At 43.6% G+C, this 25,069-nt stretch overlaps 2 protein-coding genes across 2 annotated transcripts in view; both read left to right on the top strand.

The window, feature by feature from the left end:
• LOC143292606 (BAR/IMD domain-containing adapter protein 2-like) overlaps positions 1 to 3,375 on the top strand; it is a 34,738-nt gene extending 31,363 nt beyond the window's left edge. Inside the window, exons 9-12 of the mRNA XM_076603098.1 lie at positions 506 to 604; positions 2,057 to 2,189; positions 2,837 to 2,850; positions 3,364 to 3,375. Coding sequence (XP_076459213.1) covers positions 506 to 604; positions 2,057 to 2,189; positions 2,837 to 2,850; positions 3,364 to 3,375 — 258 coding nt within the window. The remainder of the gene's footprint in view (positions 1 to 505; positions 605 to 2,056; positions 2,190 to 2,836; positions 2,851 to 3,363) is intronic.
• A 9-nt stretch (positions 3,376 to 3,384) lies between these two features.
• On the top strand, positions 3,385 to 13,010 carry LOC143294328 (uncharacterized). The gene is made up of 5 exons (XM_076605783.1): positions 3,385 to 3,601; positions 4,060 to 4,140; positions 8,344 to 8,500; positions 10,644 to 10,664; positions 12,763 to 13,010. The coding sequence occupies exons 1-5, from the start codon at positions 3,411 to 3,413 to the stop codon at positions 12,928 to 12,930; spliced, it is 618 nt and encodes a 205-aa protein (XP_076461898.1). The 5' UTR covers positions 3,385 to 3,410; the 3' UTR covers positions 12,931 to 13,010.
• The last annotated feature ends 12,059 nt before the right edge of the window (positions 13,011 to 25,069 follow it).

Here is a 25,069-nt window from a genome sequence, read left to right as displayed (position 1 = left end):
TCCATTTTAGATATTGTACTCTATCTTTTCCACTCTGTCTGTCTGTCTGTCTGTCTGTCTGTCTGTTTCTCTCTTCCTTTCTTAGTCCCCTCACCCTTGCCCCCCCCCCCGCCCCCTCCCCTCCACCTCAACCGCCCGCCTTTTCATTCGAATATACAGAAATGTCGATTTCTAATTAATAATAACAATCATCATTATGATAGAAATGATAATAATCCAAATGATAATAATGATATAATTTATTTTCAGCCTTAATATCATCATCTTAGATGAACAGACTATAAATAGATAAACAAAACGAAAAAAAAAAAAAAAAAAGCGCCATCACCGAGATTGGAACCCGGGACCCTCAGATTGAAAGTCAACGCTTTAACCATACGGCTATTGCGCCCGTCAATTTTGGGGACATAGGCATAGACATGGGATGTGGTGTGAACAGGTCGTGAGGAGTGGTTGTTGTTTGGAGTGGTGTCCGGGTCACACGGGATGCTGTGTGCACGTGCAGGGCACAGACTTGCTGAAGTCAGCCATCAGTGGATGGAAACAGCTGTGCGGTCAGCCCAACATCCTGCCCAGGTCGGCTGACCCGCTGCTGCACGTCATGGTGAGGGCCCCCTCATCCTCCTTTCCCCCTCTTCCTCCTTTCCCCCTCTTCCTCCTCTAACCTTCTTTTCCCCCTCCCCCTTCTTCCCCCTCTCCCCCCCCCCCCAGCCCACCCCCCTCCTCCTCTCTTTTTACCAGGCCTTGGCTCAGCTTTTTACCAAACAACGCCATCAGAATTCTACCAGGCTTGGAAATGTATTCAAAGAAATCTGTCTATTATCTTCTTGAATTAAACGATAGACTAGTTCTATTTGGCACAGGGATGATATTATGAAGTAAAACTGACAGATTAGATGTGTTTTATATTATTGGTTTTTAAAACGTATGATTAACAGCAGTCATATTGGTATTGTTTCTTATGTTAGAGAAAATTGAGAATCACAGTGTGAAACCAGAATGCAGTGACACCAAATTGCGCGTGTACTGGGTTCGCCATTTTAGTGTTCAGCTGCTTGGATTCAACGAAGAAAACCGTTTTTTTCTGGTTCTTTTCTGTTTGGTACACGCTGCTTGCTGATGGAATAGTCTACCAAACAGGCATGTGAAGTGGATAGTGACGGTGGTGAGGGTACCAGTAACACCATCAGTGATGTCACTGGCCAAACTACGTCATGCTAAAGATTGGAAAGTGACGGTGGTGATATATCTTCAACTGTAGGAACTGTCCTCTGAACTGGGGTTGGGATGATGATAATGGCGATTATGATGATGAGGATGAGGATGTAATTTCTAGGGTGATCTATCTATCAACTGTCCTGTGAACTAGGATTGGGAAGATGATGATGGTGAATAGGATGATGATGGTAATGGTGATGACAATGACGACGATGATGATGATGATGGTGATAGTGATAGTGATGCTGCTGATATTGTTGTTGCTGCTGCTGATAATGATGATGATGATGGTGATGATGGTGATGGTGATGATGATGATGGTGATAGTGATAGTGATGCTGCTGATGTTGTTGCTGCTGTTGCTGATAATGATGATGATGATGGTGATTATGGTGATGGTGATGATGATGATGATAATGATGATGACAATGATGATGATGATGATGATGATGATGGTGATAGTGATAGTGATGCTGCTGATATTGTTGTTGCTGCTGCTGATAATGATGATGATGATGGTGATGGTGATGATGATGATGGTGATAGTGATAGTGATGCTGCTGATGTTGCTGCTGCTGCTGATAATGATGATGATGGTGATGGTGATGATGGTGATGATGATAATGATGATGATGATAATGATGATGATGATGATGATGATAATGATGATGATGATAATGATGATGATGATGATGATAATGATGATGATGGCGATGATGATGATGGTGATAGTGATAGTGATGCTGCTGATGTTGTTGCTGCTGCTGCTGATAATGATGATGATGGTGATGGTGGTGATGGTGATGGTGATAATGATGATGATGATGATGATACACAGCAGGACAGCAGCAGCACAGTGTACACAGTGTACAGCCCCAATGAGGGAGGACACAGTCCTTACCGCCACATCCACACCCCTCCTGACCTGCAGCCTTCTGACTACTCTCTGCCCCCCTCCGTCACCACCTCCAGTATGTGTCTGTGTCTGTCTGTGTCTGGCTCTGTCCGTCTGTCTCTCTGTCTGTGTGTGTGTCTGTCTATCTGTTGGTCTCTTTGTTTCTCTCTGTCTGTGTTTCTGTGTGTCTGTCTGTGTCTGTCTACCTGTCAGTCTGTCTGTCTGTCTGTCTTTCTGTCTGTGTCTCTGTCTGTCTCCGTGTTTTTCAGTCTGTCTGTCTGTGTCTGTCTGTGTTTCTCTCTGTCTGTCTGTGTTTCTGTCTGTCTGTATTTCTGTGTCTGCTTGTCTGTCTGTCTGTGTCACACTGCCACATTCACTCAACTCAAGCTGACACGACAGGTAAACTGGCACACAGCACTCGCTGTCTGACGTATAACGTACAATGTAAATAAAAAAAATCTGTTCATATTTTCCCTTCAGGGGTAAATCATATCAATACACCAATTCGGAGAGACACAATCACAATCTTTCCATTCTTCCTTATACTTTTCTGTTAGGCTCCACAGTGTTCATAGATCGTTGCATAAAGTGTTGGCATATAAAAATGTGACGATATCGTCACCTTCCTTCAGCTCATCCATCCGAAGATGATTTCTTGTTGGACTTTTCAAAGGTTGAGGATGTTGACACCTGTACAGACCGAACAAGTTGGTTCCACAACAGGTGCCGAGGATCCTGTAACGTCTTCAGAATCAAATATAGTTAACTTGGAAAACATAGGAAAAGTATTTAATGTTCTTTCACCACCACCACACAGGTGACATCATCATCATCATCATCATCATCATCATCATCATCATCATCATCACCATCATCATCATCATTATCACCATCATCATCACAGGTGACATCATCATCATCATCATCACCACAGGTGACATCATCATCATCATCATCATTACCATCACAGACATCATCATCATCATCATCATTATCGTCATCACCACCACCACCACCACCACCACCACCATCATCATCATCATTATCACAACCACCACCACCACCACCACCACCATCATCATCATCATCATCATATCATATCACAGTTGACATCATCACCATCATCACAGGTTACATCATCATCACAGGTGACATCATCATCGCAGGTGACGTCATCACAGCTGACGTCATCACAGGTGACGCCATCATCATCACAGATGAAACCATCATGACAGGTGACCTCATGACAGGTGACGTCATGACAGGTGACACCATCCCTCGCTCTGCAGCCAGCCTCATGTCCCAGGCCCACAGATCGGCCCCAGGGTCAGGGGGTCAGGGTTCAGGGGTGGAGGTTCAGACCCGAGCCCTGTACAGCCACACGGGGGGCCCTGGCAGTCAGCTCAGTTTCATAGCGGGGGACCTGCTGACACTGATGGGGGGGCCGGCGGACGGCTGGCAGTTCGGGAGGAACTTTAGGACTGGGCAGTGAGTGTGGTGTGGTGTGGTGGTGGTTCTGATGGTGTGGTGTGGTGTGCTGTGCTGTGCTGTGCTGTGTTGGTGTGGTGTAGTGGTGTGCTGTGGTGTGGTGGTGTGCTGTGCTGTGCTGGTGTGGTATGGTGTGGTGTGGTGTGGTAAAGGTTCCTGTGGTGTGATGTGGTGTGTTGGTGGTGTAGTGATGGTGTGGTGTGGTGTGTTGGTGGTGGTGTGGTGGTGTGGTGTGGTGTGTTGGTGGTGGCGTGATGGTGTGGTGTGTTGGTGGTGGTGTGGTGGTGTGTTGTGTTGTAGTGTGGTGGTGTAGTGTGGCATGGTGGTCGTGGTGTGGTGTTTGTGGTGGTCATGGTGATGACGATGATGGTGATGACGATGATGACGATGATGGCGATGATGATGATGATGATGACGACGATGATGATGATAGCGATGACAGTGGCTTTGCTGTGCAGATACGGATGGTTCCCCTTGTCTTTCACGGAGATTCCTGAAGGCAGACGACACTCACTTCATCACACACACACTCCAGTCAGGTGAGTTGTTTCAGTCATGTACACACATGTCAGTGTGAATGTGTCATGACAGTCATGTACACACATGTCAGTGTGAATGTGAGTCATGATAGTCATGTACACATATGTCAGTGTGAATGTGAGTCATGACAGTCATGTACACACATGTCAGTGTGAATGTGTCATGACAGTCATGTACACACATGTCAGTGTGAATGTGTCATGACAGTCATGTGCACACATGTCAGTGTGACTGTGTCATGACAGTCATGTACACACGTGTCAGTGTGAATGTGAGTCATGACAGTCACGTACACACATGTAAGTGTGAATGTGAATCATGACAGTCATGTACACATATGTCAGTGTGAATGTGAGTCATGACAGTCATGTACACACATGTCAGTGTGAATGTGTCATGACAGTCATGTACACACATGTCAGTGTGAATGTGAGTCATGACAGTCATGTACACACATGTCAGTGTGAATGTGTCATGACAGTCCTGTACACACAGGTCAGTGTGAATGAGAGTCATGACAGTCATGTACACACATGTCAGTGTGAATGTGTCATGATAGTCATGTACACACGTCAGTGTGAATGTGTCATGACAGCCATTTACACACATATCAGTGTGAATGTGTCATGACAGTCATGTACACACGTGTGTCATTTTGCATCTCATATTCATGATGTTTCGCGGATTGCTGTGGCATGGCACGGTTTACATGGTATGGCATGGCACGGTACACATGGTATGGCATGGCACGGTATATATGGTGTGCTGTGCTGTGGTGTGCTATGCTGTGGTGCGGTGTGGTGTGGTGGTATGGTATGGCATGGCACGGTATATATCTATATCTATATATCTAGATCTACACACACACACACACACACACACACACACACACACACACACACACACACACACACACACACATTGTGTGTGTGCGGGTGTGTATTGTATGGCATGGCACGGTATATATGGCATGGGATGGCACAGTATATATGGTCTGGCATGGCACAGTCTATCGGGTGTCCCCCAAAAAGTGAACCGCTTTTTGACAAGTATTTTCTCAGTGAAAGAGAAACCGAATTCATTGAAAATTTTCATACGGTAACCTTAGGATATCATCAACAAATGTGCAAAGTATCTAAAAGTTCGGACGCAAATTATGCGAGTATTGTCAAATTCAAAACAGCATGTCAAAAAATCCTATGTCAGAGGAAAACTCACTTATTTCAATGTGGCCTCCATCTTCCTCCACGACTAAACGAAGCCGTTTCTTCCAAGCAGAAATGCTTTTACGTATTTCTTCCACCGATATCTCCTCCCATGACATAACTATCCTGTAATTTAATGCCTTCCCTGTCAATTTGTCTCTCACTCCCCGGTAAACTTTTTCCTTCAGAGAGTCCCATATGGCATAATCCATTGAGTTACAGTCAGGACTTTGTGGAGGCCATTCATCCTTCTTGATGAATTCTGGTGTAGCCTTCTCCAGATGGGCCTGGGTTACCCTACTTGTGTGGGAAGGAGCCCCATCTTTCTGAAACACGTAATTGTTTCTAGATAAAGACGCCTACTATCCGGGAAAAGACTCATCCAATAATTGAATATAGCTTTCACTATTAACCTTGGCTCTATCAGTATCAGTAAAATGAATGTTTGTTTTTGCCTTTCTAGGGTACTCCAACTGAACCATTATCTTTTTTGAAAATCTAGAAGTCTCATGATAGAGGCGAGGTGGCTGAATTTCTCGTTTCCGTTTCCCATAAACGCGATCGTTTTGGCGATTTTTAGCTATCTCTAACGTAGTCTTTCTCGTCTGTGAAAATGATCCTTTTCACATCAGTGGCCGAGTAGCGGTCATTCAAGTTACGGCAGCGAGTTTTTCTTTTCCCTCCAACATTTTGGTCCCTCCTTGATACCCGTATCCTCTTGAAGGGCTTCAGCTCCAATTCTTTCGCCATTCTTTGCACAGAAGACTTGCTCACTTGAAAATCGGTTGCAACTTCTCTAAGAGATTTGTGGGTCCCTGGGTTCTCCTCCTGGGATTAAATCAGTTACTCAACACGGTCCTTATTCTCCTCCGAACATGCAGTCTTGGGTATCCCACTGCCACTTTTACGAGCTACTGACCCTGTAGTGCGTATTTTAGCAATAAGTCTATTTACAGTGACGTGACCCCAACCCTTGCCTGGAAATTCCTTTACGATCCTTCTTCCACCCCAGCCTTTCTCCTTGAAACAGTTTTCAAGGAAACCTTCACTCAAAGGCATGGCTGATCCTTCTAAACTGAAACTTTGGACAGAACTGATTTTGGATACAGACGAGAATTAAAAAAAAAAAATCAATAGACTTGACACCACAGGCTATTTTTAAACTGACACTGATTGACAGATGCCAACAGCTGGCAGCTGGCATGAACATGATGAAGGTCGCATTGCACAACTCTGGTAGTGGATTTTTGATATACTGTTTTGAATTTGACAATACTCGCATAATTTGCGTCCGAACCTTCAGATATTTTGCAGACTTGTTGATGATACTTAATGTGTGAAAAGTTTCAATGAATTCGGTTCTCTATCACAGAGAAAATACTTGTCAAAAACCGGTTCGCTTTTTGGGGGGCACCCAATATATGGTATGGCATGGCACAGAATTTAAGATATGTCATGGCACGGTATGCATGGTATAGCATAGCGCAGTATCTATGGTTTGGCATGCCACAGTATATATGGAATGGCATGATACACGGTATGGTAGGCATGGCACAGTATGAATGGTATGACATGGCACAGTATATATGGTATGACATGGTATGGTGTATATGATATGGCATGACATGATATGATTATGTACTATGGCATGGCACAGTATGTATGACATGACATGGCACAGTATATATGGTATGGCATGGCACAGAAAACATGGTATGGCATGGCACAGTATACGTGGCATGGCATGACATGGCATGGCGCAGTATATATGGTATGGCATGGCACAGTATATATGGTATAGCATGGCACAGTATACATGGTGTGGCATGGCATAGTGTATTTTGTATGGCATGATATATATGGTATGGCATGGCACAGTATATATGGTATGGAATGGTACAGTATATATGGTACACAGTATATATGATATGGCATGACATGGTGCATACAGTATGGCTTGGCACAGTATATATGGTATGGCAAGGCACAGTATATATAGTATGGCATGGCATGGTGTATATGATATGGCATGGCACAGTATATATGGTATGGCATGACATGATATTTATGTTATGGCATGGCACAGTATATATAGTATGGCATGGCGCAGTATATATAGTATTGCATGGCATGGTGTATATGATATGACATGGCACAGTATATATGGTATGGCATGACATGCTATATATGGTATGGCATGGCACAGTATGTATGGTATGGCACAGCACAGTATATATGGCATGACATGACACTATATATGGCATGGCATTGCACACTATAATATTATATGCTATGGTATGGCACAGTATATATGATATGACATGGCATGGTGTATATATCTAATGGCATGGTGTAATTGTTTACTATGGCATGACATAGTGTATATGGTATGGCATGACACATTATACATGGGATCGCATGGCACAGTATACATGGTATGGCATGGCACTGTATATATGGTATGGCATGGCACAGTACATATGGTATGGCATGGCACGGTATAATATGGTATAACATGGCATGGTATATATTTTATGGTATGGCATGACAATATATATGGTATGGCATGGCGGCATGGCACGGCACAGTATATATGGTATGGCATAGCACAACATATATTGTATGGCATGGCAGAGTATGTATGGTATGGCATGGCACAGTATGTATGGTATGGCATGACATGATACATATAGTATGGCATGGCACAGTGTATATGGTATGACATGGCACAGTATATATGCATGGCATGGCACAATATATATATATATATATATATATATATATATATATATATATATATATATATATATATATATATATATATATATATATATATACATCTATTACGGATTGTATACATGGTATGGCATGGCAAAGTATATACGGTATTGTGAGGCACAGTATATATTCTTATGGCATGGCATGATCCTCCTTCCCCTTCTCCCCCCCCCCCTTCCCTCCTGCCCCCTCCCTTTCCCCACCCTGCTGACCCACCAGGTACCGCCAGAGGGCGCGCAGTTTCAGCGAAGTCAACGGAGATGCCCGGTCCCTTTCAGACCTGGGGGGGTGGCTGCCTGACCACTACACCGTGCCAGGCACACAGGCCCGGCCCCGCTCCCTGCACGAAGCCTCGCTGCTGCCCTCCCTGCCACAGGTGTGTGTGTGTGTGTGTGTGTGTGTGTGTGTGTGTGTGTGTGTGTCTGTGTGTCTGTCTCTGTCTGTGTTCGTGCGTGCATGAATATGTACGTAAGTGCGTACGTGCGTGTAGGGGTGAGGGTGGGGAAGGGAGGTGAGGATGTCGGGAATGCGACTGGACGTAGTGCAGCCCAGAACTGATCACCACAGCACAGCGTGACACAACATGAACACTGGAAACAACTCATCACTGCACAGTGTGACACAACATGAACACTGGAAACAACTCACCACATCACAGCGTGACAAAACACAGCGTGGCACAACTCACCACCTCACAGTGTGACACAACACGAACACATGGAAACAACTCACCACAGCACAGCGTGACACTGCGTGACACAGCACGAACACAGGGAAACAACTCACCACAGCACAGCGTGACATAACACAGCGTGGCACAGCTCATCACAGCACAGCGTGACACAACACGAACACATGGAAACAACTCACCACAGCACAACGTGACACAACACGAACACATGGAAACAACTCACCACAGCACAGCGTGACACAACACGAACACAGGGAAACAACTCACCACAGCACAGCGTGACACAACACGAACACATGGAAACAACTCACCACAGCACAGCGTGACACAACACGAACACATGGAAACAACTCACCACATCACAGCGTGACACTGCGTGACACAGCACGAACACAGGGAAACAACTCACCACAGCACAGCGTGACATAACACGAACACAGGGAAACAACTCACCACAGCACAGCGTGACACAACACGAACACATGGAAACAACTCACCACATCACAGCGTGACACTGCGTGACACAGCACGAACACAGGGAAACAACTCACCACAGCACAGCGTGACATAACACGAACACAGGGAAACAACTCACCACATCACAGCGTGACACTGCGTGACACAGCACGAACACAGGGAAACAACTCACCACAGCACAGCGTGACACAACACGAACACATGGAAACAACTCGCCACATCACAGCGTGACAAAACACAGCGTGACACAACACGAACACAGGGAAACAACTCACCACAGCACAACGTGACACAACATGAACACTGGAAACAACTCACCACAGCACAGCGTGACACAACATGAACACAGGGAAACAACTCACCACAGCACAGCTTGACACAACATGAACACATGGAAACAACTCGCCACATCACAGCGTGACACTGCGTGACACAGCACGAACACAGGGAAACAACTCAACACATCACAGTGTGACACAACACGAACACATGGAAACAACTCGCCACATCACAGTGTGACACAACACGAACACATGGAAACAACTCGCCACATCACAGTGTGACACAACACGAACACATGGAAACAACTCACCACAGCACAGCGTGACACAACACGAACACATGGAAACAACTCACCACAGCACAGTGTGACACAACACGAACACAGGGAAACAACTCACCACATCACAGCGCGACACAGCACAGCGTGACACAACACAGCGTAGCACAACTCATCACAGCACAGCGTGACACAACACGAACACATGGAAACAACTCACCACATCACAGCATGACACAACACAACGTGACACAGCACAGCGTGACACAACTCACCACAGCACAGCGTGACACAGCACGAACACATGGAAACAACTCACCACAGCACAGCGTGACACAACACAGCGTGGCACAACACGAACACATGGAAACAACTCACCATAGCACAACGTGACACAACACGAACACATGGAAACAACTCACCACAGCACAGCGTGACACAACACAGCGTGACACAACACGAACACATGGAAACAACTCACCACAGCACAGCGTGACACAACACGAACACATGGAAACAACTCACCACATCAGTGTCGGATTGGTGTCTGATTGCTACAGTTATGTCCGTCGTGATACAGAATGCCACAGCAATGTCCGTCGTGATACAGAATGCTACAGTTATGTCTGTGGTGATTCACAGTGCCATAGCTATGTCCGTGATGATTTACAATGCTACAGTTATGCCCGTGATGATTCACAATGCTATAGCTATGTCCGTAGTGATTCACAATGCTGTAGCTATGTCCGTGGTGAATCACAATGCCATAGCTAAAAGTGTGTTGTGTTCAAGGTTCACGTGGAAAGCAGCGAGGTGAGTCGTGCAAAACCCGTTTGTCAGTGATTTCCTCTCTGTCTCTGTCACTGTCTCTGTTTCTGCCTCTCTCCCTGACTGTCTCTGTCTCTGTCTCTGTCTCTATCTGTCTCTGTCAGTATCTGTCTCTGTCAGTATCTGTCTTTGTGTCTGTCTCTCTCTGTGTCTTTCTGTCTCTGTCATTATCTGTCTCTGTCTCTGTCACTGTCTCTGTCTGTCACTATCTGTCTCTGTCTGTCACTATCTGTCTCTGTCACTGTCTCTGTCTGTCAATATCTGTCTCTGTCACTATCTGTCTCTGTCTCTGTCACTGTCTCTGTCTGTCACTATCTGTCTCTGTCACTGTCTGTCTCTGTCACTATCTGTCTCTGTTTATGCCTCCCTGTCTTTCTGTGTCTCTGTCACTATCGGCATATGTGTCTGCATCTTTCCCTGTATTTCTCTGTCTGTCTGTCTGTCTTTGTGTCTGTCTCTCTCCCTGTCTTTGTCTCTGTCTCTGTCACTATCGGCATATGTGTCTGCATCTTTCCCTGTATTTCTCTGTCTGTCTGTCTGTCTTTGTGTCTGTCTCTCTCCCTGTCTTTGTCTCTGTCTCTGTCACTATCGGCATATGTGTCTGCATCTTTCCCTGTCTTTCTCTGTCTCTGTCACTATCTGTCTGTTTCTGCCTTTCTCAATGTTTTTCTGTGTCTCTGAAGCCTGTCTGTCTGTCTGTCTCTGTCTGTCTCTCTGTCTTTCTCTCTTCCCTCTCTCTCTCTCCCTCTCCCTTACTCTCACACATTTCATGTAAACTGCACGTTGTCTGTATGAGTGCACTGTATTTCTATACTGACACACCATGCACACCAACCACTACCCACCAACCACTGCACACCAACCACTACCCACCAATCACTGCACACCAACCACTACACACCAACCACTGCACACCAGCCATTACACACCAACCACTACACACCAATCACTGCACACCAACCACTACACACCAACCACTGCACACCAACCACTACACACCAACCACTGCACACCTACCACTACACACCAACCACTGCACACCAACCACTACACACCAACCACTACAGACCAATCACTGCACTGAATTTCTATGCTGACACACCATGCACACCAACCACTACACACCAACCAGCGCACTGTATTTCTATACTGACGCACCACTGCACACCAACCACTACACATCAACCACTACACACCAACCAGTGCACTAACCCTGAGCTTGACCTGTCCTGCACGTCTTTGGCCTTGAAGCGTGTCATTGACCCTGACCTTGTCCTGTCCTGCATGTCTTTGGCCTTGAAGCGTGTCACTGACCTGACCTTGACCTGTCCTGCATGTCGTTGGCCTTGAAGCGTGTCACTGACCCTGAACTTGACCTCCCCGCATGACTGTTGCCTTGAAGCGTGTCACTGACCCTGACCTTGACCTGTCCTGCATGTCTGTTGCCTTGAAGCGTGTCATCGGCCCTAACCTTGACCTGTCCTGCATATCTGTGGCCTTGAAGCGTTTCATTGGCCCTGACCTTGGCTTGTCCTACATGTCTGTGGCCTTGACCTGTCCTGCATGTTTGTGGCCTTGAAGCGTGTCATTGGCCCTGACCTTGACCTGTCCTGCATGTCTGTGGCCTTTAAGTGTGGCATTGGCCTTGACCTTGACCTGTCCTGTATGTCTGCAGTTCCTTGGCCAGACGGTGGAGGGCCCCTATTTCGCCGCCAATCCCCTCCTGTCCCCCGCCCCCTCCGCCTTCTACGTGCTAGGCACGCGCTCTCAGCCCACCTCCCGCGCTCCCTCCCCTCCCCTGCCCCCTCCCCCCTCACACCTTGCTCGTGGTGGTGGTGGTGGTGGTGGTGGTGGTGGTGGTGGGATGCCTGTAGCCTGGACCCGATCCCCTAGCCTGCGCGGTGTGCACCAGTCCCAAACGCAGCCCCTCCCCCCTTACCTTCCTGCCTTCTCTGCCCCAGCCCCTGCTCACACCCCTCCTCCTCCCCCTTACCCTCCCCCCACCGCCCCTCCCCACCTTGCTGCCCAGGAAGCGGACTCCGCGGCGTTATCTTCCTCCCTTCACGACCTGCTCGCTGTGCAGCACACCGCACAGGACCGACACGCCTCCTCCCTTCACGACCTTCGTGCTGTGACCCCTCAGGACGGGCACGCTGCCTGCCCACAACAAGGGACTGGGGACCTCCACCACGCCGCACAGCCCGCGCCGCCTCCCCCTCCTCCTCCCCCTCCCCCTCCTGCCACTGGGTGAGTTGCCCTGGATACCCGCTCCCCCTTCTCCACATCCCCCTCCTCCCGTGATGGAACTGGAAAAGACTGACGGTGAAAGTGGAAAAGATTAAATGGATTTACGGTGAAAGTGGAAAAAATTGAACGGATTTACGGTGGTAATGGAAAAGATTGAACGGATTTACGGTGGTAATGGAAAAGATTGAACGGATTTATGGTAGTAATGGAAAAGATTGAACGGATTTACGGTGAAAGTGGAAAAGATTGAATGGATTTACGGTGAAAGTGGAAAAGATTGAACGGATTTACGGTGAAAGTGGAAAAGATTGAATGGACTTACGGTGAAAGAGGAGAAAAGATTGAATGGATTTACGGTGATAATAGAAAAGATTAAATGGATTTACGGTGAAAGTGTAAAAGATTGAATGGATTTACAGTGGTAATGGGAAAGATTGAATGGATTTACGGTGGTGATATCTGTTAAACATACAGACTCTAAAGGTATTGTACGAAAAATATTAGTTTTAATAGGTATTCTGATAATACTGTACGGAAATTTATTTAGTCATTTTTATTACAATAATGGTTCTGTGTATTGTTTTGTCTCCTGGGACATAAAATTCTCCCTTTTTTGGAGACCATGAAATATTTTGCATGAATGTACATTGTGGTATTTCTCTTGTTTTGAGATGATTATAATGGAATAGCCTGTCTTTTGTTAACCTGTGAATTAGCATTGCTGTTACGAGAATTATCATCACTGGGGATTTTCTTTGGAGGTACTGAATATGTTGCGAATGTCTGTGAGGTATTATTATCATCACTGATCAATATTACATCATCATCATTATTATCATTATTCTTGTTGTTGTTGTCACTGTGGTTATATAAGAAGAACGATACTCACAATCACGTCTGCACCAAAACAACAAGAATACGATGGATGGCGGATTGGGGTTTTTACCACATGTATTCAAATCTACCACAAACCTTTCTGTAGTTGTAATCACTTTTCCCACGATATATTTGGCACATGTATATAATTATGTATCATTGGATCGATGTTTTCATTAACCTTGGTGCAGCAAGGATGGCAACGTGTGGACTAGTCACTCGCGCTGTGATGGGCTTGGGGGTTGGTGTGTGGGGAGGGGGCTGGGGGTTTGGGGGGATGGGGGGGGGGGGGGGACGACTGGAGGGGGGCTGTGGAGGAAGGCCCTCCAAGAACAACTTCTAAATGCAGAATGATTGTTCACATCTCTTGAAAATATTTTGACACTTCGGATTTTTATCAAGCTTCGAGCACATCTCTTGAAAATATTTGACACTTCGGATTTTTATCAAGGTTCGAGATACACGGTAGTTGAATACGTTTCTGGTTTTCCTCTAATGCCATCCGATTGCCTTTTTGGTAAAGGGCAAAAAACAAAACAAAACAAAAAACAAAAAACAACAACAACAACAACAACAAAACAACAACGTTCTAATCAACTAAATGGTTTTAATATTGGGAGCTTTCTATGTCAACTGTTTGGGTTACTTTCATAAAGTATGGCATCTAAACGCATCAGCATCAATTAAGAGAGAAAAAGAGGGGCATAGATAACTTGCAGGGAACCATGGTTCACACACATATATATTTATTTATTTGCCAGCCGTTGATTTATTTCTTGTTCTTGTTATGATGACGATGATGATGATCATCATTATTACTGTTATCATTAGTAGTAGTGCATTATTGTTGTTGACGCTGTTGTTGTGTGTGCTTTGTTGTTGACGCTGTTGTTGTTGTGTGTGCTTTGTTGTTGACGCTGTTGTTGTTGTTGTGTGTGCTTTGTTGTTGACGCTGTTGTTGTTGTGTGTGCTTTGTTGTTGACGCTGTTGTTGTTGTGTGTGCTTTGTTGTTGACGCTGTTGTTGTTGTGTGTGCATTGTTGTTGACGCTGTTGTTGTTGTTGTGTGTGCATTGTTGTTGACGCTGTTGTTGTTGTTGTGTGTACATTGTTGTTGACGCTGTTGTTGTTGTGTGTGCATTGTTGTTGACGCTGTTGTTGTTGTGTGTGCATTGTTGTTGACGCTGTTGTTGTTGTTGTGTGTACATTGTTGTTGACGCTGTTGTTGTTGTGTGTGCATTGTTGTTGACGCTGTTGTTGTTGTGTGTGCTTTGTTGTTGACGCTGTTGTTGTTGTGTGTGCATTGTTGTTGACGCTGTTGTTGTTGTGTGTGCATTGTTGTTGACGCTGTTGTTGTTGTGTGTGCACTGTTGTTGACGCTGTTGTTGTTGTTGTGTGTGCTTTGTTGTTGACGCTGTTGTTGTTGTGTGTGCATTGTTGTTGACGCTGTTGTTGTTGTGTGTACATTGTTGTTGACGCTGTTGTTGTTGTGTGTGCATTGTTGTTGACGCTGTTGTTGTTGTGTGTGCATTGTTGTTGTTCCACCAGCATCACGGGTGGACCCTTCTGTCACGTGAGTTTGAGGAAAACCAAAACTGACGATCGGTCTGCTCCAAGAATTCACTGACCAGTGGTCAGCACTTCCGTCATGAGGCAGTGGCCTGACTGACTGACAAACACCTGATTCATTTGAGCCACACTGTGAACCCTGCCATAAAGCTCCAGGTCCAGTATTTCGCTATGGTCTGTTGATTCCCCGTGTACTGACTCAAACATGGCCTTGTAGTGCTCCGATTGATGACTGTAGAATCTTGACACCGAGCTTGAGTTCCATCATTATATTGCCATCATTTGCTTATTGCCGGAAATGCTGTACATAACGTACATGTATTTGTATATTACCGATAATACTGTATGTAGCATGTATATATTTTACAGGCCTGGTTATTGATTCGGTAATGGTGACATGATTTAAATGTTTATTTCATTCTGGTAATGTTCAATACTTGAAATATTCATCTCAGTTATGCATGATAAATTCCTTGTTTCATGCCTAACAAGTTAACGATTATTTGATTATCTTTTTCAGATAAGATTGGGTTGGGGTTTTTTGGGGTGGTTTTGTGTGTGTGTGTTAACCTAAAGTTTATGATCGTTTAATTATCTTTTTCGCATAAAATTGGGTTGTTGCTTTTTGGTGGTTTTTTGAGCCTTGAAATATTAAACATAAATGGTGTACAAATTTAGAATAATAGCAGTTGAAAAGAAATGATAATTGTCTTCGGCAATGTGTTCGAGAAATTGCGCAGATCACCTAATTTTTTTCCTGGTGTTTACCAGTCATGAAATAGAATCCCCGTTTTTGGCGACTCTGCCGGAATTCGAACCAGTGCGCTCAGATTCTCTTGTTTCCTAGGCGGACACGTTACCTCTAGGCCATCACTCCACTTGTATAGCCTTATAGCATGTCATCGCTAACGCGTTATATCTACGAAACGGTCAACTTGTACACTTTTTTTTCATTTTCCACCGGCGCGCCATAAAAATTGAACAAAGGGAAGTCACCACTCATGGTACATTAATTTCATGCCGTGTATGTTTGTGATAACTGGTGACATAATGGTGTGTGTGTGGTGACTGGTGACGTAATGGTGTGTGTGTGGTGACTGGTGACATAATGGTGTGTGGTGACTGGTGACATAATGGTGTGTGTGTGGTGACATAATGGTGTGTGGTGACTGGTGACATAATGGTGTGTGCGTGTGTGGTGACATAATGGTGCATATGGTGACTTGTGACATAATGGTGAGTGTGTGGGGACTGGTGACATAATGGTGTGTGTGATGAATGGTGACATAATGCTGTGTGTGTGTGGTGACTGGTGACATGATGGTGTGTGTGTGGTGACCAGTGACATAATGGTGTGTGTGTGTGTGGTGACAGGTGACGTAATGGTGTGTGTGGTGACTGGTGACGTAATGGTGTGTGTGGTGACAGGTGACAATGGTGTGTGTGTGTGTGATGACTGGTGACTTAATGGTTTGTGTGGTGACAGGTGACAATGGTGTGTGTGTGTGTGGTGACTGGTGACATGATGGTGTGTGTGTGGTGACTGGTGACATAATGGTGTGTGCGTGGTGATCCTGCTTTGCTCATGATCATGGGCAACTAGTTAAGCTTGTCTGTTTTACATAATTATGTGATGACATTCCTTATATACATATACGCACTTTTTAAACTTATTTATGTACAAATTGCAGTGGACAGAAAAGACATTGAAATTGTCTTTTTTTAATTTTTTAATTTTTTTTTTTTTTAATACCAAACGACCGACAGCAGTTGATGCAATATTTGTTCCAAGACCGGAAAACATTTGAAGCTGTATTTTTACGATGGCAACACGTGGAACACCTCGTAGTTTGTTGGCTTGTCATTTTTTGACTCACAATTGTGTAAACAATGTAAGTCTGTGTAATAACCCGGTGTTCGGTTGTCTGTGTGTGTGTATGTATGTATGTATGGTAAACTTGAACATTGTCATTTTCTCTGGAAATACTTAGTCAGTTGACACCAAATTTGGCACAACAACAGCAAATGATATGTTCTTTCCATTCATTCTAATCATAATGATATTGCATCCCTGGAAAGGGCATGAGGTAGATTTAAATATTTTCACCAAAAAATTACTGTTACAATTTTCTTCTTATTCACAAAACTTAGCATTTTTATGTGACACACTGAATAATAGCAGTTCATTAATATTTTTGTTGCTGAAAATGGAACTTCCTTTGCTCAATGTTGAAGTTACATTTACACACATATCTCTCAATGTGCCTGCTAATGGGACATTATACTTATAGGCTGAAAACTACTTATTAATAAGGGAGATAATTATCTTATAACAGAGCTCCCTCGTCAAAAACATTACATTTCAAAAACACAACTCAAGGCATAAAAAGGCTTTTATGTTATATACTCAGTGGGAAGGTCTCACACCATTTATATTTGGCAATGATGTTAACTACAACATCGATGTGTTTACTGCATACGAATATTTTACAGATGTTACTCCAGTTAACGAGAATAAACACAACAGAAATTGTACTTGACAGACCCCCACCCAATAATTCGCGTTAACATATAATTGGCAGGAGGCGAAGAAGGTAGCTGAGTTTTATTCAGAGAGAGATTTGCGTGCAGGCCTAAAATCTTACTGCATAAATGTCCCCGACAGGCATACAAACAAACAATGTCGATTTTCCAAGCACAATTTCAGTTACATCACGTATCATTCTGCATGCACGAAGGAAGACAATTCTGACCTTTGCTAACTGTGCGTCTATTTATAGTAGTCCCAGCGCGGCAGTCTGCAAAGCATGCAATCCCTAGATCTGAAAGATGGTTTTTTGGGTGTTTTTTTTTTAACACTAACATAATCTTTAATGTACTGTTTTCCTTATCGTTTGGAGGTCAGGTACAAATATACTAAGCAACTCCCAGCGGACAGCGATGTTTCGGGGTACAGAAGAATGTTTTGGTTGCTTGCTGCCTGTCCAAAAATAGCTGTTGCAGTATAGTCCATTCAGTTGACACGAAAGGGGCGGCAGGTTGGTTTAATGAACATGCATGCACACACACACACACACACACTCCCTCTCTCTCTCACACACACACGTTTGAACAGAAGCCGCATATTACATGTGGATGGGGCTGATGACTAGATCTTCAGGCAGATAGTTGTTGATTGCACAATTCTATTTAGTCATACTGGATTTGTCCGAGAGACAGGACATTGACTGCTCTGGGGAAAAAGCTATTTGCGAAGCGATTGGTTTTCGTCCTTATACTTCTGTACCGTCGACCGGAGGGGAGCATCTCGAAAATCCCAAAAGCTGGATGTATTCGTCCTGGCTGATTGATTTTGCTTTTTTGAGTAGCCGCTTATAATATATGTCTTCTAGAGTAGGTAGATCAGCCCCGGTAATCTTGGTGGCAGTTTTTACGATTCTGTTAAGGGCTGCAACTTCTGCCTTGGAAATGTTTCCGTACCAAACAGTAATAGCGAAGGTTAGCACACTTTCAATGACTGCTCGGTAGAAATCAACCATGATTTCTTTTTTAATTCCGAACTTTTTGAGGCGCCGAAGAAAGTACAGGCGCTGTTGTGCTTTCTTAACAATTTTTCCCCCGTATTTTTCTCCCATTTCAAATCGTTGTAAATGATGAGTCCGAGAAATTTAAATTCGCTAATGATCTCTCGTTGTTGTTTATTTTATTATTTTTTTAAGGGTTTTTAATGACAAGTGGTAAGGGGTCAGATCTGGTCTTCCTGAAATCTAAAATTAATTCTTTTGTTTTTGATACATTGAGTTCTAAGTTGTTTTGATCACACCAGCTGACAAGTTTCAGTACCTCTTCCCTATATTTTGACTCATCACTGTTCGTAATCAGCCCTTCTAGAGTAGTATCGTTGGCAAACGTGACCATGGTGTTACATTCAGTTTGAGTTGCACAGTCATGTGTGAATAGTGAGTACAACAGTGAGGATAAAACACATCCCTGTGGGTGCCTATGTTGAGAATGCACGTGGAGGAGGTGAGGTCACTAACTTTAACAACTTGTGGTCTGCATCTTAGAAAATTTAGGATCCATGCACAAATTGATTCAGGCAGCGAGAGGTCTTTCAGTTTAAAATATAGTTTTGATGGTACTATTGTGTTGAACGCAGAGCTGTAGTCAATGAACACAACAGTACCGTCAAATGGAACAGTTCTGGAAATGCAGAAAATCGCATACCATTGGTTTGGGGATTCCCGTTGTTTTTTCAGTTCTCAATTCAATAGCGACTGTGTAACAAATACGCTGTTTATTTACTCTCATCAGACGGTAGAAATAGTTTGCTAGTATTGTGGGCTTTTGAGGCAAGGTGCAGCGTCGGCAGTTACTTTGACGCAGCATCTTCTTACGTATGAATGTACATTGATATACATAACAGGGTGTGTGGCCACAAAGGCACTTTATGTTTCACCATGACAGACCAACATCGTGTCACCACTTTATGCTTCATTCACCACGACAGACCAACATCGCGTTGCCACTTTATGTTTCATTCACCACGACAGACCAACATTGTGTTGCCACTTTATATTTCATTCACCATGACAGACCAACATTGTGTTGCCACTTTGTTTCATTCACCACGACAGACCAACATTGTGTTGCCACTTTATGTTTCATTCACCACGACAGACCAACATTGTGTTGCCACTTTGTTTCATTCACCACGACAGACCAACATTGTGTTGCCACTTTATATTTCATTCACCACGACAGACCAACATTGTGTTGCCACTTTATGTTTCATTCACCACGACAGACCAACATTGTGTTGCCACTTTGTTTCATTCACCATGACAGACCAACATTGTGTTGCCACTTTGTTTCATTCACCATGACAGACCAACATAATATTTCTGTTGTCCCTGCACGAAGACGGAATTGTAGGATTGATGTGAAACATTGATGTGAAACACCCCAATTTTTAAAATGGTGTTTTGATTTTTCTGGTGTTTCTTTTCCATTTTAACCTATGTGAAATGTGTGGTTTATTCAATTTGGAAAGCACTTTGCCAAGATATGGGTAAGAGTTTTATTCTTTACAGATGAATTCTATTCTGAATTTCACATGAATGCTGACAATGATTTAAAATATTTGAAGATTTTTACTATTTTCTTATTACAAGTGTACAGTTGCATCATCAGTTTGCATCCTCAGTAACACAGTAAAAAAAGACCAACATTGTGTTGCCACTTTGTTTCATTTACCATGACAGACCACTTTATGTTTCATTCACCACGACAGACCAACATTGTGTTGCCACTTTGTTTCATTCACCACGACAGACCAACATTGTGTTGCCACTTTATATTTCATTCACCACGACAGACCAACATTGTGTTGCCACTTTATGTTTCATTCACCACGACAGACCAACATTGTGTTGCCACTTTATGTTTCATTCACCACGACAGACCAACATTGTGTTGCCACTTTATGTTTCATTCACCATGGCAGACCAACATTGTGTTGCCACTTTGTTTCATTCACCATGACAGACCAACATTGTGTTGCCACTTTGTTTCATTCACCATGACAGACCAACATTGTGTTGCCACTTTGTTTCATTCACCATGACAGACCAACATAATATTTCTGTTGTCCCTGCACGAAGACGGAATTGTAGGATTGATGTGAAACATTGATGTGAAACACCCCAATTTTTAAAATGGTGTTTTGATTTTTCTGGTGTTTCTTTTCCATTTTAACCTATGTGAAATGTGTGGTTTATTCAATTTGGAAAGCACTTTGCCAAGATATGGGTAAGAGTTTTATTCTTTACAGATGAATTCTATTCTGAATTTCACATGAATGCTGACAATGATTTAAAATATTTGAAGATTTTTACTATTTTCTTATTACAAGTGTACAGTTGCATCATCAGTTTGCATCCTCAGTAACACAGTAAAAAAAAGACTAAGCTTCAAAGATAATGTCTCTGTGCTGTGAAAGCAGGACATAGGTCTCCACGTTCAGCCACTCACCATGATCTGTTATCTGTCTCCACGTTCAGCCTGTCAACATGATCTGTTATCTGTCTCCACGTTCAGCCTCTCACCATGATCTGTTATCTGTCTCCACGTTCAGCCTGTCAACATGATCTGTTATCTGTCTCCACGTTCAGCCTGTCACTATGATCTGTTATCTGTCTCCACGTTCAGCCTGTCACCAGTCACCATGATCTGTTATCTGTCTCCACGTTCAGCCTGTCACCAGTCACCATGATCTGTTATCTGTCTCCACGTTCAGCCTGTCACTATGATCTGTTATCTTTCTCCACGTTCAGCCACTCACCATGATCTGTTATCTGTCTCCACGTTCAGCCTGTCACCATGATCTGTTATCTGTCTCCACGTTCAGCCTGTCAACATGATCTGTTATCTGTCTCCACGTTCAGCCTGTCACCATGATCTGTTATCTGTCTCCACGTTCAGCCTGTCACCATGATCTGTTACCTCTCTGACAATCTATATGTGACCTTGCTCTGTACAACATGCTTCACATGATGATGCTATTCTACCCATGTCACTGGTGTCTTGACTCAGACTGCTTATCTTCCAATAACCATCATATCAAACCTTGTCTTGACTCAGACTGCTTATCTTCCAATAACCATCATATCAAACCTTGTCTTGACTCAGACTGCTTATCTTCCAATAACCATCATATCAAACCTTGTCTTGACTCAGACTGCTTATCTTCCAATAACCATCATATCAAACCTTGTCTTGACTCAGACTGCTTATCTTCCAATAACCATCATATCAAACCTTGTCTTGACTCAGATTGCTTATCTTCCAATTACCATCATATCAAACCTTGTCTTGACTCAGATTGCTTATCTTCCAATTACCATCATATCAAACCTTGTCTTGACTCAGATTGCTTATCTTCCTATAACCATCATCTCAAACCTTGTCTTGACTCAGACTGTTTATCTTCCTATAACCATCATCTCAAACCTTGTCTTGACTCAGACTGCTTATCTTCCTATAACCATCATATCAAACCTTGTCTTGACTCAGACTGTTTATCTTCCAATAGCCATCATATCAAACCTTGTCTTGACTCAGACTGTTTATCTTCCAATAACTATCATATCAAACCTTGTCTTGGAAATTTGCCGCAGATTAACCGCCAGTTTTTCTTTGTTTTGGTTTTTTTGTTTTGTTTTGTTTTGTTGTTGTTGTTTTTTTGTGTTGTTGTTGTTGTTGTTTGGTTGGGTTTTTTTTCTGTTGTTGTTTTGTTTGTTTTTTTGTGGGAAAGAAATATGGGCCTATCAATATACTTTGGAAACAATATTTTATCGCAATGTTCCATGTACCGACAAAGTATTGTTCTTTGAAGTTCCCACGGTCAGTTTTAGACCTCTCAGTATGTGCAGACAATTTCCTGCTGATTGACAAAGTAACTCCACATCAATTCCACGTTTTCGCTGCAGTTGACAAAGATACTTTTTCTGTCACTGTTGTTTCTAATAAGTACACCGAAACATGTATGCCGGTCTATATTGCATCATACGGCAGCTGCATAGTGTTGCTGTTTTGAGTCGGTTTGGAGGAACTGATGAAAAAGGAAACAAGAAGAAAATGGTTATTCTCTTTAGTTGTGCGAGGAAAGACACGACTAGCTGTGTGTCCACCAGATGAACATTGTAGTGCAGCTGATTCTTTGAAGACTTTTTTTTTTCAGTCAGGTTCCTTGGGACTTTTCTGCTGCCGGTGAACGAGTTGATTGTATATACATTGTGTTTCATTATTTGTGACATAATTTCTGTGAATTTTCGTTTTCATTAATCCACCCCCCCCCCCCCCCCCTCTCTGTCTGTCTGTGTCTCTCTGTCTGTCTGTCTGTCTCTCTGTGTCTCTCTCTCTGCCTCTTCCATTATTTCATCAGATTTTGACACTTATTCCACATAATTCTTGTTTTAATTACAACTTCCCCAAGATCTCACTCTCTCTTGTTGTATTGTGCGTACTCGCGCGCGCGAGCGTGTGTGAGCGCTTGTTCATTTCGTTTTGTGTCGAATAGTCGTGATTCTGTGAATCAATGTCGTCACGAACACAAACAAAATGGGGAGTGTTTGCAGGCCCGCTTTCGTTGGGAACCTTTTCGTCACTTGCAGAGCGAGAAGTAGGTCATATGACATCATTGGCAGCCCACACCTTCACTCGCTTTTCTGAGTTTGCACTGCCTTTGTTCGGACAACTTTTCGGCAGAGTTTATAAATGGATCAGTTCGAACACGTAACGGTAGAGATGTGACCAGAAACACGCTCAAAGTAAACACAGAAGACTAACACAAATGGTGGGTGTAATTATAAACCACATATATCTAAACTTGAAACCAAAATTGTTCAAAATCCTCTCGTCATTGGGACAGCGATTTCAACGACGAAATATTAGCCTTTCGATTATCTGGGGGGAAAAAACAACAACAACAACAACAACAGTAAATGGAGACGCGGATGTGCACACGGTTCTTCCTTGAAAAAAAAAAAGAAGAAAACAACAACAAAACGACAAAACAAAAATCCAAAAAAACTGAGGGATGTGCAGGAAAATCATACAAAAGGGGGAATGCAGACCCTCCCTGTTTGTGCCAAAGGTCTATGGGAAGGAAGCTGTAGGCTGTGCTATGACCCTGACGGTCGGCGTGGACACCAGCTGTACGAAATAATTGTACTGTGTGTGTGTGTTGTTTCCTTCTTACCTATCCACTTACCTACTTACCTATCCACCCACCTTCCCACTTACGTTACCACCAACCTATTTACATACGTACCTATCTTACTTCTTACCTCCCCACCTGTCTTCCTACTTATCCACCCACCTTCCTACTTTCGTAACCACCAACCTATTTGCATACGTACCTTCCTTCCTTCTTACCTCCCCACCTATCTTCCTACTTATCCATCCACCTTCCTTACTGCTTACCTATCCACCTAAGTCCTTCCTTCCTTCTTACCTGTCCACCTTCTTTCCTTCTTACCTGTCCACCTTCCTATTTACCTGTCCACCTTCCTTCCTTCTTCTCCCCACCTATCTTCCTTCTTACCTGTCCACCCTCCTTCCTTCTTACCTGTCCACCTTCCTTCCTTCTTACCTGTCCACCTTCATACTTACCTATCCACCTTCCTTCCAACTTTCCGTCCATCTTCCTTCCTTCTTACCTGTCCACCTTCCTTCTTACCTATACCTGTTCACCTTCCTACTTACCTATCCACCTTCCTTCCTACTTACCTGTCCACCTTCCTTCCTTCTTACCTATCCGCCTTCCTTCCTTCCTTCTTACCTGTCCACCTTCCTACTTACCTGTTGATATGTAAGTAGGTAGGTGGATAGGTAAACAGGTAAGTTGATATGTAAGTAGGTAGGATAAGTAAACACGTAAGTTGATATGTAAGTAACTTACCTGTTTACCTATCCACCTACCTACTTACATATCAACTTACCTGTTAACCTGTCCTACCTACTTACATATCAACTTACCTGTTTACCTATCCTACCTACTTACATATCAACTTACCTGTTTACCTATCCACCTACCTACTTACATATCAACTTACCTGTTTACCTATCCACCTACCTTCTTACATAGCAACTTACCTGTTTACCTACCCACCTACTTACCTCCTACCTACTTGATGAT

Source organism: Babylonia areolata, chromosome 1, assembly GCF_041734735.1.
Source record: "Babylonia areolata isolate BAREFJ2019XMU chromosome 1, ASM4173473v1, whole genome shotgun sequence".
Lineage (NCBI taxonomy): Eukaryota > Metazoa > Mollusca > Gastropoda > Neogastropoda > Buccinidae > Babylonia > Babylonia areolata.
Note: the sequence above shows the minus strand (reverse complement) of the source record. Positions and strands in the feature narration are given on the sequence as shown.